The 18819-nt window shown below is 33.8% G+C and overlaps 1 protein-coding gene across 2 annotated transcripts; it reads left to right on the top strand.

Annotated features, from left to right (window-relative positions):
* Positions 1-5319: 5319 nt before the first annotated feature.
* On the top strand, positions 5320-17825 carry LOC120624994 (histidine decarboxylase). Of its 2 annotated transcripts, none has more exons than XM_039891888.1 (16): positions 5320-5484; positions 6141-6254; positions 6819-6941; positions 7247-7415; positions 8197-8306; positions 11355-11494; positions 12795-12884; positions 13240-13310; positions 13585-13604; positions 14536-14634; positions 14761-14839; positions 15159-15323; positions 15560-15667; positions 15919-16089; positions 16621-16761; positions 17248-17825. In XM_039891888.1, the coding sequence occupies exons 1-16, from the start codon at positions 5320-5322 to the stop codon at positions 17823-17825; spliced, it is 2343 nt and encodes a 780-aa protein (XP_039747822.1). The 2 variants fall into 2 exon arrangements, with proteins under 2 accessions (XP_039747822.1, XP_039747823.1); XM_039891889.1 differs by lacking the exon at positions 16621-16761 and adding an exon at positions 17059-17094 and having other exon boundaries at positions 17248-17365.
* Positions 17826-18819: the final 994 nt, after the last annotated feature.

Below are 18819 nucleotides of genomic sequence, written 5' to 3'. Positions count from 1 at the left end.
AGGATAAACAGTGGATTAAAAGGGTGGTAGGTGACTATGCATTAGTTATATAAAACAAACGAATCGTAAACAGAGAAAGCATCTTCCAGCTTATTAAAGTTCGCGGTATTAACGGTAAATAGAGATCTCTTACAGTTCTCATTCGGTTGCATTTTTTCTTATTTTTAATATATGTTTTTTTTTTTGTTTTAGCGATTTCTGAGATGGATCACAAGGAGTTTCGGGTGAAGGGTAAGTGCATTCGTAACCAGATTATAATTTTTGTGCAATAAAATTCGTAGAGTCGGTAGAATTAGTAAAATTATATTACATCTAAAAATGGGTGGAAAATAATATTCCAGAGACGCTAATGTAAATAAGATGGAAGCAGGATATATTATATATTTTGTAGAAAACCACGAAATAAAAAAAACGTGTGAACCGTCACGCCTGGCAGATGTGAAATATCGAAATTATTTTCTGTAACTTATTGCAGATATTGCATAATGAAAAGATACGAGTAAAGCATTACAAATTCGTTCCACAAATAAAAAACAACCAAATGGATAACTCCTTTTTGTAAGTCGGTTAATAATGACTGTTTTATACGAAATACAAAAATTCTATTATATAGCGTGGCGATGCGTCGCCACGGCCCGTGTCGCCACGCCAAAAATCAGGTTTACCCTCGCCGCCTATACATATTTCACATTAAAAAAAAAACGTTAGAAATGTGTTCTTAAACTTTTAGAAGTTATGCTTCTTTGGCGTAACAAGATAAAAATGTTTTAAATTTTTTTATCTTTCGCCTTATTCTACGTGTACACTAACAATAGAAAAAAGGTATGTAATATATTGAAAGTTTTATTATAAAGCATTATCTAGTTATCTCAATATCGGACAACCAAGTTATACTCAACATTAAAATATGAGATTTTTATATCAATTAACTCACTTGAATGAGCCCGCAGACTTTGACAATTCAAAGTGTACACTGTCAAACCTTTTTTTGGAAAACTAAAATGGTGTCTATAGCTAAATTCAGGGAGTCGTTTTTTTGTGACGGTGCGCGCGCATCGTAATAATTTACTCTCATCATTTTACCTTAACACGTTAAAAGAAGTATAACTTCAAAATATAAATTCTACTACTCATTTTCTATTAGTACAGTAAGTAACCTAATCAGGGATTTTTTATGCAGTTTATACCTTTACTGCATAAAAAGGGTTAGGGTAGCATAACAAATAGGAAATCAATCTTATTAGTATTCAGAAAACGTATGAAAAGTTGTACAATTAGCTTCACTACGTGGAAATAATTTGATGTAATTGGATTACGCCTAAGATTAGTAGGCATTAGTAACTAATACATAGGTAGGGTATGTTTAATTGATTTGTCAATGTCGTGTCCATGCATTTTATATATACATCCTGTTAATAAAAGCAGCAATGACTTTGAGCATATTATTGTAGAGATTGACCACGGCTGTTGCCTAGGGGCAGTATGAAATTATTCTCCTTCTTTTTAACCCCCGAAGCAAATACAACGAGGTGTTATAAGTTTGACGTGTCTGTGGTTGTCAACGTATTTTCCGATCATCCGCTCGGGAAATTTTGTGGATGCAACAGATTTTGATTTTGTGTTTTTTGTTTCGAAGGTAAATTAGTCGGGAGGGTTCGGTCCAAGATGGCCGCCGCCATAAAATGGCGGATTAAATCTTTTTCATAACTCCCTCAATATCGGTTTCAAATTGTAGGACTTGACCAGTAGAATACTATACGCTATGTTGAATTTCTAATTTTTTTTTTATGCCCTTTCTTTCTTTTCCGTAGCCTTATCCCAAGTTATTGGAGTTCGGCACAACATGACTCCTACAATATTAAAGGCATATTTATTGTTTAGGTTTTGACACAGTTCTTACGATAGACCGCTATGTTTTTTTTGGTACTGGTGTAGAAAATTTTAATTATTTTGAATAGAGTCTGTTCAGATTAAAAGGTCAGACGATGTTCAAAGATAACAAAATCACAGTGTTTATTTGCTCGCTTATAATTTGTATTCTATGCACAGTCAGCTGCATTCTGCAGCTGTACCCAAGGAAATGTAAAGGTTTCCAAGATGCAGCGAATAATCCTTCAATGATCCATCCTTCGATGTATGCGGATTCATTCGCGATATATTATGTGTTGCGAATATGCTAACAGTACAATTTGCCCTATTGAGCATATATCAAGACAATAAACATTGAAACGTTCAGCAAATCCCGCGCTTAACGAAGATCTGACGCCATAAAAAGGCTTAGGGGGACGTTGTAAACGATTCAATATCGAGAATCGAATCTAATACAGTCTACAGCGATTGCGAAACGATGGGTTATTTGACATGTATGAAAATGTATTACATTTAAGAATAGTGTTTAAAGACTTTTTATAGACTAACATAAACGAAATCTTATAACATAAAATCGATTTTAATATAGAAGACTGTCTATTTTCGTAAAAAGTCATAAATTTTTATTTAAAATATCATAAGTTAAATGAATGTTAATACGTTGCTTAAAATTCTGATATGAAAATCAGTGCCACCTCAGTACATTATACCTATACCTACTTCGCCAATGTCACTTTATGTTTCCACTTTCCTGTGGTATATAAATTTTTAAGCATGAGTTTAAGTTTCTTTATTAAAAAAATACAAGTATTTTCTAATAATAATATAGACATTTGAGATATCATTGGTAAAATCTCGTCCGTCCGAAAAGAGTTAAATTCAAGGAATTCAAATTTACTCGGATTTATATCCTATAACTTTAAAAACAAAAACTTTGCCCTATATTCTAAAATTTTTAGTTTTGGTACATTTAAATAATATAAACCTTAAATTAAACTTTTAAACGTTTGTGAAGATATCACAATCGCTGTTTTCATCGACTTCAAAAATAAAAGGAGGTTCTAAGTTTGTCAGTTTTTTTAATCTTTGTTCTTCGATCGCTTAAGAAGCTATAGAGTGACTGTTTTTTTGTTGACTTAAAAATATGAGGAGGTATTAGGTACTTATATCGCTGTAGTAATAGCTCATTTCATTCGGTTTGCTAACAAGACACATTTTGAAGCTTACTTAAACCTTTCTAATTGGCTGTTCCGTTTAAATGATAGCCTATTTTTTAATTTTCTATTTAAAATATCGTGAAGAACCTTCCCTTCTAGAAAATAACACTATAATAACGTTGCATTCTTCTTCTAAAAGTTGGTACATGAGAACTCTGTTTTACATATAAATGACTGAACTGTAAGTAAAAATAAATGAGCAGTGTAAAATACGATCTCAAAAGAAGTATGTTGTTGGAAATACTATCCTCTTTGTCTTTTGTACTAGATAATTGGATTTGTAGACATGTTCTTGATTGAATTTAGGTTAGGTTGTGATTGTGTCGAAATATTTGACAAAAAGTATAGTTCATTTGCGGTTGCCCGCGACTTCGTACAACTTCTGATCAGCATTATTTTTTCCATAAAAATTAAACTGTGTGACGGCAAAACAAAACATTTATTCTTTTCGGGTGTCTTTTTTTTATAGGCTTGCACTAGACAATTATCATGCCTGATGGAAAGCAATGATGCGGTCTCAGTTATGGCACGCTTGCCTAGAAAATGCCTAATCACTCTTGCCCTGCAGGGCGAGCACATAAACAGGAGATAAAAATTATATCCCCCGATTATATCCCCTGACAAGTGATATAATTAACGTATCTTAGCTTAATCACTGGAACGTGGAATAGGAGAAGTTTACTATCTTTATCTATCATTTATTCTTTTTCATTTTTTTTTTAATTCTTAACAATGCTTAAAAATAAAATAAAAAACACTATTACAAATTTATAAAAAAAACATCCATCCTCCACTTTTGAATGCCCAAGCAACCGGCGGTCAGGGTTCCAGAGTGAGGAACCTCCTCACAATACGCGCCGTTTCAAGGACTACTGCCTTCTGTATCCGACCCTTGATCCAACAACCACGCGAAAGCTTTTAAGATGTTTGTCGAAGCTTTTCGCGAGAAGACCATAGACTGAAACGACTATACAATTCAACTCACTCACAACTCAACTCAACAACATGTGGACTCAACATTCCACATGGCGGTAATCTCAAGGAGCAAGGTCCAAGTATTTAGATACTTTTTCCTTTTCAGCTTTCACCAGATTATCGTCATGTGGAACAGTAATGTCAATAATTATTGCACTGATCGATCGTCAGGTCTATTAGCTGTAATATACCTGTCAGTGATAATCGTTCGATCGCAGTAGAACAATGCACTGCTATTTTCAAGAACTGACGCCGGGTCGTACCTATACGTTAAGGCTTCTCAAAATCGATAAGGCTAAACCGAAGAGCAAGTTGTTGATGAATTATCCTGGCTACTTGATTATGTCTGTGCAAGTATTCGTCATATTTTAAGTATATATTACACGTATATTATTTGGATAATATTCCCACTTGAGCCAGTGCTCTGAGAGTTGATAAAGCTGTGGGAGAAGGTAAATTTTTTATCCTTTCCCCGGGGAGATAATTGTCTCCTGCCCATGCTTGCCGTACTGAAGGCATTTAAGTTGTTCATAGATCAAGTTGTTTGTGTAATATAGATTGAATTAAACAATATTTGCAATGTAAAATAGTTGATTCCAAATTAAGTCTAGAAGCAAAAGGAAAATCTCGGGGAGCGAAAATTTATGCTGTCAAGAATACAAGCCACGAACGCTTATATTACAAGTTTAATGACTAATAACAAAGCACGTGCAGCAGGATCCTCTGTACTACTACCTTATACTACGATCATCAACCCGTCTGCACAGCCTGGTGATTATGGTGAGCCTATCGCGAGGCCTTTTGTCCAGCAGTGGACTGTTACAGACTATTGTTTGTTTGTTTGAAAACTTTATTGCACACACACATTTTATACAAAGTAAACACACACACAGAAGAAACTTTGAATAGAAAATGGGGCATGCAAAGAAGGATAAAATTATATTGATGAATAAGTTAAATGTAGACTAGCTAACGCACCCTCTGGACTGGGCTATCAAAAGCAAATAAGTTTAGGTAGTTTCAGAGATTTGAAACTAAATTATTATTAGTATAGATATTACTATCTACAGATATAGATGCCGAAATCTATTAAACAAAAGCTTATTAAGCTAAGGTAGCATAATAAGCTTATAGAAATAAAAAAGGTTTTAATCTTTATTGCAGAGGGCATAATATACGTTGGACGTCGTATTTTTATTTAAAATAAAAGTCAATAAATTTACGTCACGAATTAATCTGTACCTATATAGCTAAAGAGATGGTGGACTACATAGCGGACTACTTGGAAAACATACGGGACCACCGAGTCTACCCCAGCGTACAGCCCGGGTACCTGCACAAACGGCTGCCGAACGAGGCCCCCCAGCTGCCGGAATCATGGGATGACATCTTTAAGGATGTAGAGAACCACATCATGCCTGGGGTATTTTGTTTATTTTTTTATTCCACTACAAGCTAGCCCTTAACTGCGACCTTACCTGGTGGTAAATGATGATGCAGGCTAAAATGATGTTGAATTAAATATATATCTCTAATTGATTTTTACGCGACATCGTACTGGATTTTTTAATAGTTTAGCAGCCCGCCTATGTCGGGAGCGTGTTAACTAACTCCGCCCAAAGCCCCCCAGACCAGATTAGAGAAAATTCAAAACCTTTCCCTTATAAGACCACAGCGAGTTTAACAAAATTAAATGTATGGTAAAATATATATATTCGGTTTGTGTTTCAAAGTTCGCTTTGTGGATTATGTAAATCCCCGTAAGAATTTATAAAATCAGAACTGCATTAAGAATCATAAAGAAAGTAAAATGAAATAACAGTTTGGACCACGGAAGGGATCGTAAAACACATTAAATAAAAATCGGGTTTATGAGATAACATTAATATAATGTAATTAAAATAATATATGTACAAAAAAAATAATAACAATAAATATATATATAAAACCAGCAATTTAAACCAGATACAGAAATAAATAAAATAACACAATTAAAATGATCCTTCAGCGGTTTATATTTTATTGTATCGGCTGTCCACGATTGTAGACTTGTTATGTATTTTATCGTATGCTCCTCAGATCGTCCATTGGCAGAGTCCCCACATGCATGCCTACTTCCCAGCTCTGACATCGTACCCTTCCATTATGGGAGAAATGTTATCCAGTGCTCTGAACGTGTTATGCTTTACTTGGGTAAGTCAGATTAGGTCTGGGTAGTACCCATAATAACAATCTGATTCAATAGTATTCATAGATTGTTTATAAAGGGTAGGCGGGAAAATGGAAAAATCCTTCACGCACGTTACATATTTAAAAAAAAAACTAATCAACATCAACAATTAACATTTTAACATTATTTTTTTTATCTGAGCCTGGTTGCTTTGAATCAGATGCTTTTAAGCAACTTTGTCAATAAGAGTTGCTTTGAGCAAGCCAAGCTGAGCCAGATGCTTCTAAGCAACTTTGTCAGTAAGAAGTTCATCGATTATATAATTAACTCGCTGTAATAAACACTTTATATGTAAGTGTACTAAAGGTACGTATACCCCTGCAAAATATGTCCTACTTTTTGTTATTGCTGTACCTAATCTTCTTCCCTCATCAATTGTCACTGCCTAAAGTCATTGGAAGATATCCCTAAATATAAGCGTTTCCTTTTCCACATATTTTATTATTCCTAAATGTCACTTCTTTGGCTACTAAATTAATTTGTTTGTAATGAATAAATTAACATTTTATTTTTTTGTTGAAATGTAGGCGTCATCGCCAGCTGGAACTGAGCTAGAGACCATCGCTATGAACTGGCTGGGCAAGCTCCTCGGGCTGCCGGAGTGCTTTCTCAATGAGAAAAACGATAGCCCTGGAGGTGGAGTCATACAGGTACTTCTTCTTCTTGCCACTATCGCACTTTACGTGAAGTCAGCGCAATACTACTAAAATTTACCTTTTTTGCAATTCTGGCATTTTTTTTACGACTGCTTCATTATATTTTGGTATGTTTGCTTTAAGTTCAAATGTTAGTGTTTGAACTCCCCTTTTAATGTGAAAGTCAGTTAGAACCTATGAGCATCCGCTTGATATGATTCCGTACCCTTTCGGAGAAGTTGTTTTTTTTCAATTTGAGAATTTGAGAATTTGAGAAACCAAATAGTATGAGTTTCACATCACTATTTCACTAATTCTAGACAACAGCCAGCGAAGCCACTCTTGTCAGTCTCCTTGCGGCGAGGACGAGGGCATTGATGGAACTTTCTAGCCTCAACCCTGACATGCAGTCGTCAGAACTGCTTGGCCACTTAATCTGCTATTGTTCTGACCAGGCGCACTCATCTGTTGAAAAAGCGGGACTAATCGGTGAATTTTATTTATTGAAATGAATTGTACTGCCTAATATTAATAGAAAAATATTTTTTAGTTTTATAGTATTTTCTAATTCACTGATCTGATCTAAACTTTTTTTTCTAGAAATATTATGTTCGGACTATCGTCAATATATTATCCCATTACCGGCCCACTACAGGGCACGGATCTTCTCCCACAATGTGAAGGGTTTAGGCCGTAGGTCCTACCACGACGCTGGTCTAGTGCGGATTGGTGGACTTCATACGCCTTTGAGAACATTATGGAACTCTCAGGCATGCAGGTTTCCTCATGTGTTTTAAAACGCAAATAACGCAGCAAAATTAGAGGTACTTACTGGGATTTTAACTCGGCCCCCCGAAATTGAAGACGAAGTCCTAATCACCGCATCTATAAAACTAGCTAAACTACAATCATTGTCATTATTACGAACGTTTTTGTTAATAAGGCGCAAAAATATATCTATTCGTCTTAACGGTCTTTTCACTCTTAAAAACAAAAAAGCGGTCTTTTCGTCTGCTTCAGAATGAAATGACCGGAAAGATAGATCAGTGAAGATTACTGTGTAACCGAACCGTCTACCGTAGTTAAATTGTATGACCTGTTGGCATCTGAAAACTCTTGTTTGAAATGCAAAAAGTCGCTTGCCATTCTTAAGCCGGCAACGAGCCCCATTCTCTATGGTTCCTGCTTTTACTCCTTCGATGAAAAACCGCCACTATATGGGATGCCATCCATAAGTTTGTACATTCATTTCTATACTTCATTTCACCAGGTTTGGTCAGAATGCGTTATATTGAATCCGACGAACACCAGTGCATGCGTGGTGTAAAGCTAGAAGAGGCTATACTTAATGATAAGGACAAAGGACTGGTGCCTTTTTGGGTAAGTGTCTTTTGCAATAATAAATTCTTAAATAGTCTTGGTTTCAAATTAGCCACCAGAACTTGTTCAGGAAGTACTAGTGATTTTTTTTACTGTTGGAGTTATATGTTTTTCAGAATAGAAAGTGGTTTAAACCAAGAAAAGGTTCATTGTTGGTCTTCTATATATTAAAACGTGAATCTTTGTACCCCTTTATACAAAAATTGCGCGGACGGAGGAGTATGAAATTTCCCAGACTTATAGTTTATACAGAGAAGGAGTACAGAGAGCTATTTTTTTTTATTACTCAAAAAACATGCATATAAATAAAAAAAACAAACACACACACTATTAATATAGTCCTATTATTATAGTCTTTTAATCATTTTTTGGGTTATTATTTATTCGGAAAAAAAACAGGCAAATTGTAGCCTTGGCGAAGTCTGCGATTAAAGAAGAACCTTTATAATGTTCAAACAATTTAACCAATATTTTAAATAGATACGTAAGCTCGCAATTGTACAAGCTGCATTCAAACTTCCAAACACCTTCACAAGCTTCTTCATTAATTACCCTCTCCTTTATGCACGGGGTAAATACTTAGGTATATATCAGTCTATAAGGAATTCTAGATCTTAATATAAATCGAATAGACTCTAAATTTCCTAGAACAATGTCACAATAAACAAGCTGATAATAATTATCTAGTACCTAAACGCAATATTCACAAAAAATATTTATTAAGTAGTATAATAAAATATAAGTAACAATTTTGTCGAGTATCTCGCTTAATTTGAATATCTCGGCGACATCATTATAAAGGAACGGGACGGATTCCCATTTTTAAATACCATCTGAGGTCCGCCCCGGGACCAATTTGTACCGGATTATGGACCACTAACAAGGGACTTGTACAGCGCCAGTTGTCTTCACTAAGACATTGCTTTAAAGCGATTGCTAATTTGTATATTGAAATTTATTTTATACTTGCTTTTAGCTTTGAATTCTAACGTAAGTCTTGAAGTCGTATTCAAACTTGTGCAACCATTATTTCTTACCATTATTATATTTCAAAAAATCTATCTATTCTATCTATCTATTGCACAAGTTCTTTTTAAAATGTTAGAAAAGACATAGCAACATTTTTTTATTCCACTACAAATTAGATTCTGCAATCTAACCTAGTACAATCACGGGCTAACTCGTATACCCTAACGCTGCATCGCAGTTATGGTAAGATGTAGTAACATCTTATCGAAATGCTAAAAGGCTTGGCACTGTCTGTCTTTGTTAGAAGGAACTAAAAAGCCATAACTAGACCAGACCAGAGCGAATCTTAATAAACTCCAAATTGAGCCTGCTATTGACATACCCGTGAAATTCAACGTGATATAAGATCAAACCGCTGGTCGTGACTGTGACGTGCTACACCACACATGCTATTGTCGACCTATACATATGTCGGTATGCGTTCTTAGGCGAACTTTAGTACTTTTTTTGATTTACTAATAAACTATAATTTTCTATTGGCGGATTTTTCTAGCATTAATATTCGAAGATTATTACTAAATATTAACGTCCTGTCTACACAATTCAACTCATTATCATCATCATCATCATCATCACTGGCCTACAATAGTCCACAGCCAGACTAAGGGCATCTCCCCATGGTGCTCTCAGTATATGGGACTCATTATAGAGCGTTAAAACTATTTGATCAATTTCACGAGCGGGGGTAGGTGGCCTGTTGCTGCGCACGGTAAATAATCAAGTGATAATGAAGTATCAGGATAATGAGCTCATAACGTCTTCAGAGCCATTAACTTTCCCGAGTGTATCGTTAATGCAGCTTGTAGAAGTATTCTTGGCATGTTTATCATTCCTTGGAGTATTTTACGATCCAGTGAGATTATTAATTGACAAAATTCTAAATTCAATTTAAATAGCACTTTTGAAACGTCAAGTATGTTTATTTTACCAACCGTTCGGAAGGCAGTCCACCGTGAAGAAGCCTTTTCCAGTTTCAAGAAGAAGTTCTTTTCCAAAATCATTTTTCAATTTAACAATCATTCGTTCTATCTTGTGTGAGATGAAAGCGGAGCGGCTGGCTTCCTTGTCATTAAGAAATTCGACAAAAGTATAGTAACCTCGATGTGAGATGTGTGTGTAAATGTGTATAAAGGTAAATCTAATGTTACCTTCGGTATCATGTTATAAAAGCACATATTCAGTCCCACTAAGGTTTTCTGCACTTTTCTAAGACGATATGCTGATATCACTAATTTATGTACGTTTCTAGTAAGTCGATTATCAACTTTTTTCATAAAGACTAACGTTTTGTTTTACCAAGATTAAATTATTATAAATATACTACTGCTACTGCTACTGTAAGGATTACAGTATTACCACTCGTATTTCATTAAATTTTTAACGGAGAGATTCGCGTGATCTAAGTTTGTATATCAATAAACATTTCGGACAGCTCGTTTTTGTAACGTTTTACAACTCTTTTATAGTATTTATATCAGCTGCTTTGCTCCATAGCAAGATCCCGTAGGGCATAGCATTGTGAAAGCCTGTATAGGTGGTGGTGGAGTGACCTTGGATTGACATTAGTGGGTAAACTCAACTGAGTTTACCCACTAATGTCAATCCAAGGTCACTCCAAGAAAAACTGTGGAATTCTCCATTTTTATCGATTCTCCGTTAATCATTATATTTTTATCAGTCTTCCTCACATTCTGTAAAATAAATAAATATAACAATTAACACACATCGCCATCTAGACCGAAAATAAGCGAAGTTTGTGTTATGGGTACTAAGATAACTGATAAATACTTTTATGAATTATATACATAAATAATTATACTCGTAATATACATATAATACATATAAACACCTAGGCGCTGAAAAACGTTCATGTTCATCACACATTAAGACCCCAGCTATATAGGTATTAGCAGATAAGATATAAGCAGACTATGTTATAAGACCACATCGCCAGGGAGGTCAGCATATATTTCTGTGTATTGGAGGAGTATATTAAAATTTACTTTTGTAAATTGACAGGTGTGCGCAACGCTAGGTACCACTGGTTCTGTCGCGTTTGACAATCTTCGAGAAATTGGGGAAGTTTGCGAGAAACACTCCACGTGGCTACATGTAGATGCTGCATATGCTGGTAGCGCTTTCATATGCCCTGAATATAGGTAAGCTTCCTTCAGTTGATCATAATAATCTCCGTGAGGAATTACGATGGAAGTAATCCAAATGTAGCAATAAGGTTACAAAATTGTATCTTCTTCATAGTTATTGTTGTAGGTTTTATTTTAATTTTGACGTGACAACGTCTTATAAATTGGTTTGCCGGGTGACACTTCAAGAAACTGCGTTACGCTCCGCTCACGTTATGCGCTCACAATGAGAGCGAGTGAGAGGCACGCGTCCCTTCCACTCGGGCATGGTTAGCCCGCCTAAGAGCGAGAGAGACAGACATAAAAAGTGAAAGGCACGCGTCCCTTTGTAGTAAACGCTGTTTCATTGTACGCAAATGTATTGCAAGTTATTGTATGTATATTTGTATATAAATACGTATGTATGTGTAAAGGTAAAAATAAAATTTTGTTAATATGAAATTCAGTGCGAGATTCTTTGTATAAATTAATGTTTTAAATATAATTCTTTGTATAAATAAATGTTTTAAATTGTTACTATTATTTCATCCTTCTTCCTACTATACGAATGAATATTCACATTAAAATTATTTTACCACTCAAAGTCGTTGTCACGTAAAACTTTCGCCCGTATACCGACTTTACAGGCAACCAATTTTTATGGAATAATATTTAAGTGGCAGTAGAGTTTTTTGTAACAGAGCTCGTCCAAGTAAGTACCTACTACCGCCATGCTTTTTTGTTTGTTGTGTATTTAAAAAAAAATCGGTTCAATATATCATCGTTATCTATATAGATCTCTACTAATGCTCATTGCCACTTTGGTTGTTGAATTCCTCAGCGAATTGCAAATTGGCATATGCCTGAGCTATAGCTACGAGTTGATCTCGTTGAGATACTCCGATTTTCTGCATATTTAGTTGAGTAACTACTTATAATGTTGAAAGTTTACGACCATGTTTCAGAGCCTACCTTAATCACGTACTGTGCGATTGCACTGGCAACTTTAAACAGTGCAACCCATCGTAATAGTTTACATCATGTTTTTTTCATACTTCCTTCAGGTGTATCTTTTGGAGTTTACTTTAATATTTTATTATTAATTATAAATGTTTATTTTCGAATATATTTTTATTTATATTTAATGTCTTCGTTTTTGATTTTTAAAATTTTTGTCTCTCTAAATTCTAAGATGCGGCAATGTTCATCAAGATTGGTAGAATGGTTACTAGTTAAGCCAAACATAGGTAGAAAACAAACTAACAGATAAACTTTTAATTTTATATAATTAGGTATAGATTATGTATGACTGTAACTTTAAAAAATGGGTTGGCAGACATTGGCTGGATGGCGTCGACATGGCGGATTCCTTCGCTTTCAACCCCTCGAAATGGTTAATGGTCAATTTTGACTGTACTGCCATGTGGTAAGTTACGCAATACATATTAACTAACCCAACCTAACCTAAATAAAATTCAGTTACTGAATTAATATCATCATCACTACCACCTATTATTGGACCACTAGAGCGCACAGATATCCTGGAAAGGCCAAATTCGGATTGATAGACTTCACACGCTTTTGACAGTTAGAGAACTCCTTACCTATCACTATGGAAAACTCTCAGTCATCTAGGTTTCCTCACGATGTTTTCCACCAATTGTCCTAAAACGTACGTAACTTTGAAAAGGTAGAGGTGCGTGCTGGGGATCTATCTCGGTCCTAACCACTATTCTATTACCGCTCAAAGTTTTTTAGCTTTAATAAATTATTTTGTTTAGGGTTAAAGACAGTACTGCGCTTCACAGAACCTTCAATGTCAATCCTATTTATCTGCGCCACGAAAATTCAGGTACCTAATTGTTTTATTTCATTCCTAAATGTTTATTTTCCTCATAAATAATTTTTTTTAAGACACCTTTTGGACATGGATAAGTAGCCTAGACTTGTATTTCCATGTTTTATTAAGTAAATAGAAATAGTATAAAATCTAAAAACCAAAGAAAAGGTAAAGTAAGTTCTCGCGTGAGTCCCGATGTCGGTAAAATGTAATTTACGAGTAAATATTGACTTTAAAATAGGTCATAGTTATAGTTATACTAATCGTGTTTTTTTTTTATTTACAGGAAAAGCAATTGATTACATGGTAGGTATTAAAACTAGTTTTTAGTAAAAGATTTTTTTTTTTTTAATACTTATCTGATTTAATTTTACGTTGAGTAAAATGTAACAAAATAAATAATTAAATTTAATCTTTCTTTGGGTGATTATAAAACGCGTTATGAATAAGAAATAATAATAAATTTTGTTTAAAACATTCTAAAAAAAGGTGGGAACTCAAGACGCTAATACAAGAAACAAAATAGATATCACGGAAAAGATCAATGATGATACAATTTTAGAAAATTATAACGATAAATGTGACAGTAGCGTGACCAATAGTGACGAAGGTTATCCGTTGAGCGAAGACTTTTACGACGGCAGTGATGAAGAAGCTAATTTACATGGGTACAATGCAATTGCATCTGGTTGCCAATCAAAAATTCAACTTGAGAATCCTGACAAAAATGAACCTCTCGTATGTTATTATTTGATTAGGTGATGGGACATAATGATGGTTGCTTTATTTCAAGCGAGTGATTAAAACATGATATTTACAAACTAAAATAACCTTAATAAAAAGTCATTACAAAAAATACTTACATGAATGCATGGAAACTAAATAGCATTATTGCATTTCGAATAATAAGCACCAGTTTTTAAGTAATTCAAAATGCTGACTTTTCAATGTTGTTCAAAAACGCTTTTAATGTTATGAATTAAAACTCATTTTATTGTTTTCGTAAAATTCTGGCAGTTAAATGTAACATTCATACTTCCATATTCTCACTATTTCACTAACACCTTTTGGCTTTGGTGATTGCGCGACGCGATGTTTCTCTGGTCGGATTATACATTAACTTCATAGTTGTTTTTTTTAAATTTATTAAAAGTGTCATTTCTCAAAAGCAAGAGATATAATTAAAATATACCTCACACGCTCAGGAACTAATAAATGTTTGTTTTTTCGATTTTAGCATTGGCAAATTCCTCTGAGCCGACGATTCAGAGCCCTTAAATTGTGGTTCGTCCTGAGAAATTATGGTGTTGTTGGATTGCAAAAGCACATTCGTGAGGTTTGTATTCATTATGTAATTTCGTGTTACTTTATTATGCCTGTATTTCAAATCAAGCAGAAATTTTGTGAAGCCTTGAATAAATTGTGAAACTTCCTAAGGTTTGTTTTATTCGTTTATTTTCAGGGGGTACGTCTAGCTCAAAAGTTTGAAGCTCTGGTATTAGCTGATCAACGATTTGATATACCTCAGCAAAGAAATCTAGGTAAGTTATTAGATTTACATATCAAGCATTTCTGAGCGGAAATTTGCAAATGTTAAAATAGAGCTTCAAGTAAAAAATTGAGGAAATTTAACTCTTTCTATGGATTATAACTTTCCTATTTGTTTTGTAAGTCCAGTGTATAACTGAATGGATTGATTTTTACTTCTTATTCTTAGTGGTAACAGTCTTGACACACTGGTCGTGGTCGTCATTTCGGTGTTGTGGCCCGCTTTTCAAAATTATTATAAATAAAATATATTTTTTAACTCTATTTTATTTATTCTCTATAAATGTAAATAAGCAATTATGGTACTTCTAGGTATGGTTGCTTTCCGTTTAAAAGGCGACAACACACTCACGGAGCGATTGCTTAAACGTCTCAACGGTCGTGGTCATATCCATGCTGTGCCTGCATGTTTTAAGGGCGTCTACGTCATTAGATTCACTGTCACCTCGCAGAGGACTACAAATCAGGATATTCTTGGTAAGTTTATTGAGGGTATGAATTATTTGATGTGATGACTTGTGTGTGTGGAAAATGCTTTACTATGTAGCAAGGGCTTGCCGAATCTCACATGGTTGTAAGTGATGATGTAGTCTCAGATGGTATGGTAAGCCAGTCATGTTCAAACCATACCTCCCCTAATTGGTTTCTTTGCTAAAAGTCTTGGTGACAGACACTTCTTTAACACATTATTAATCATGTGCATTTGGTTAAAGACGATTGGAGTGAAATCAAGACAGTGGCATCCGAGATACTGATGGAGACATTCGGATCTGAAAACGGAAATATTGTAATGCCTAAGAGGCCAAGGATCTCGCTGAAAGGTATGCTTTATATAATGGTAGGTAAGATAAGCATTGCTTGATCTTCTTTTAAGTTTAAATGATTTCAATCCGAAAAGTTCAGTCCTGCGCTGGACTACAGTATTTTGACTTAATTCCAGTACCTGCAAATCCAGTCAATCCTTCTTAAAAATCTTTATTTCATTATCTCTGAATGTGATAATTGGGCTGTAATGTTATCAAAATAATAAGAATAGAGATGCGCATTATATATTTTGAATTTTAAATTGCAGAAACACGTGAATTAAATGCAACATTCGGCACAAGTCTTCTGTTAGCTAACAGCCCAATGAGCCCTAAGATCGTCAATGGGACTCACGTAGCGATTTGTGATTACGAACAAGTTCTTTCATCCTGTGCTCAAACTTTCGCACAATTAAAAATGGAGCCTAAGGACAGTCCTGGTAAGTAGTATCTAGCATAAATGTCATTCATATTTTGGCGTGGTTTCTTCAAATAAGGGCTTAATATTTAAGAAGGTTAATCATCAATAAGGTGAACATAACACTTTTAAGTGGAATCAGTTGACCGGTGGTCGGTGACATTAATGTTGTGGAAATCACTGAAACGTATAAATTGCATATTTAATAATTCACTAGATATATAGAGCAATATCGTGCATACTACAGGGTGGAGGCCTCTATACAGTCAATATGAATGTAGTTATGTAATGAAAATATTTCATATTTATGGCTCCTAATTTTATTCTTTTTTTTTAATTCTATACTGAAGCTAGCAAAAAAAAATCTACATTTGTGCAGCCGTTTCCAAATTTTATAGAGATATATTCATGGCAATTCATTTATATGTATATTATACGGGAAATATAAATTTACTTATCTTAATAATACTCCTATGCGCGCATTTGTCATTCAAATTTCTTTTTTAATCACATAATTCAATTATTGTCACTGGCTTTACTAAATCTTTCATAGAGATGCGTAGACGCATTCGGGGCATACGCATGTGTGGAAAGAAGTTCTCTCTCGATTCCTACATGGATATGGTGCAGGGTTTGATGGTGGAACAGTCGCTTCCTCAGTGTTCAGAGGAAGAAAGAGAAGAGGCTTCTAATGGTAAATGGATGTTTATGAAACTGAAAGGTCTGAGGCAATTTTGAAAGTATTTTGGTGTTTAGAAATCTCATCAGTATAGCGCTTTGTTTTTCTTATTTACATTCAATTCCTGGTTTGTCAGACTTCATCAAAATTGCTTCACCAGCCTAATTTAATTTGTAAATTTTCTTATAATTATTATTACTTGCTCTGACTATTACTTATTGACACTCATCGTTAGTTGTAGTTTTTAGTGATAAATAGATGTATTATGAATATTTTTCAGTTTCTAGTTTTAATTTTCTTGATTTATTTTAGGACCGAAAAGTGAACCTATTGGAGCAAACTATTGAGGTAATGAGATTTTATCTGAGGTGGTGGAAATTTCAGCTTATATCATCCAAATGGAAAGCGAATAGCTATTATTTTTAATATATGCTGATATATCAACGCTTTTTGCGAGTGCTTTAATAACAAATATAATTTTTCCCGTTATTTTGCTTGCAGGATCAAGCCCTGGCGATCGTTCATCAATAACGTCATCACCAATTACTTCAAACGCTACAATCAAGCAAGATAATTCGGATTTAAGCCAATTGCATGTGCCTTCTACACCATCAAGACAAGTCAGATCCAAATCTTTTGATGTATCCCTAACAGATTTAAAATTAGATGATGCAATAATATCTATAGACATGAAAAATAATGAAATAACTATAACCCCAACTGGTTCTAAGAAATTTGAAGACCAAGTTCGTTTTAATGCCGTAGAAGAGAAATTGAATATTGGCAACAAAATTTCACAAGCATTCGATAGTTTTCAAGGAGGAGTTTTTGGTGAACGGCGCAATGAAACCGGTTCAACAAGTGAAAAAAATGATAAAGTCGATGACGACTCAAAAATAACTATAAAAGGTCCCGGTAGTTATATTAAGAAATTGATACAACAATTCAGTGAAGGCCCTTTTGAAACGGAAGATGTTAAAACTGAATCTGAAAAAGCAGTTTCAACGCAATCAATCAAAGATAGGGCTGATGCGATCTGTAAAAAATGTTTTCATTATAAAGGTCGTGTTAATAAATGAATCTAAAATTAATTATAATATAATAATATAGATTTCATTGCTTGGAATAAATAATAAACATAAAAATCTTTAAGGATTTGCTATTATATTTTTAAACTACAGCATGATGATTAGGCAGGACCTACTTTAATTATATAATTTAATTAGTTATTGGATTTAGTATTAAAAAGTGTCTTAAGTATTTTAGTTAAAAATATTGAGAACTATAATAATAATATTTGAATGTGTAAAAAATAGACAAAAAAAATAATCTAAAAACTTATTTTTTAAGTTTATATTAATTTGTTTGTAAGAGTAATGCACAATGTTAAGTTTTTTTTTCCTATGTTTAAGTAGTCTATTAACTTACAGCGATTTAATAGTAATATTTTTTATTAATATTTAACTACAAACACCGATTTTAAAACTTTCCTTCTTCCATATTTCTGAGCCTGTCTAAGGGAACAGAAGGAGTAGAAACCAAAGTTTCATTTAGTTATATTTTATACTCATCAATGTTTTAATCACTAGATCTTAGTATAAAAATAATAGATAGACTCCTATTATTTTTATATAAAGTAAGGTCACACTAACAATACGCCACCTGACGAGTGGATTAGCGTGCTAAATATGTTATTCTTATATCTATCTGCTATTTTCATTGGACGCTATAAATTGTTAGTATTATAATATTCGTATTACTAAGCTTGTAGATAAAAGTTAACATGTAGGCGTTAAAATATGACTAGTATACTTATAAAAAAAAATGTTACACAAGATTATTAATATTTAAACTAATTTAGAAACTGCTGTGCCACATCAATAAACTTTTTCATAATATTGTATATTGCTTGAAATATGAAACTATTGCAAGTAGAAAGTCAATATTCGATTATTATAAATGTACAAAGTACTATAATGAATATAAGAAATGTAATCTGTAATTGTTATATACCGTATATAAATGGACAATTGATTATATAAAATGCATGAGTATAATGCATATTATATAATC

The sequence above is a fragment of the Pararge aegeria genome, chromosome 7 (genome assembly GCF_905163445.1).
Source record: "Pararge aegeria chromosome 7, ilParAegt1.1, whole genome shotgun sequence".
Taxonomy (NCBI): domain Eukaryota; kingdom Metazoa; phylum Arthropoda; class Insecta; order Lepidoptera; family Nymphalidae; genus Pararge; species Pararge aegeria.
Note: the sequence above shows the minus strand (reverse complement) of the source record. Positions and strands in the feature narration are given on the sequence as shown.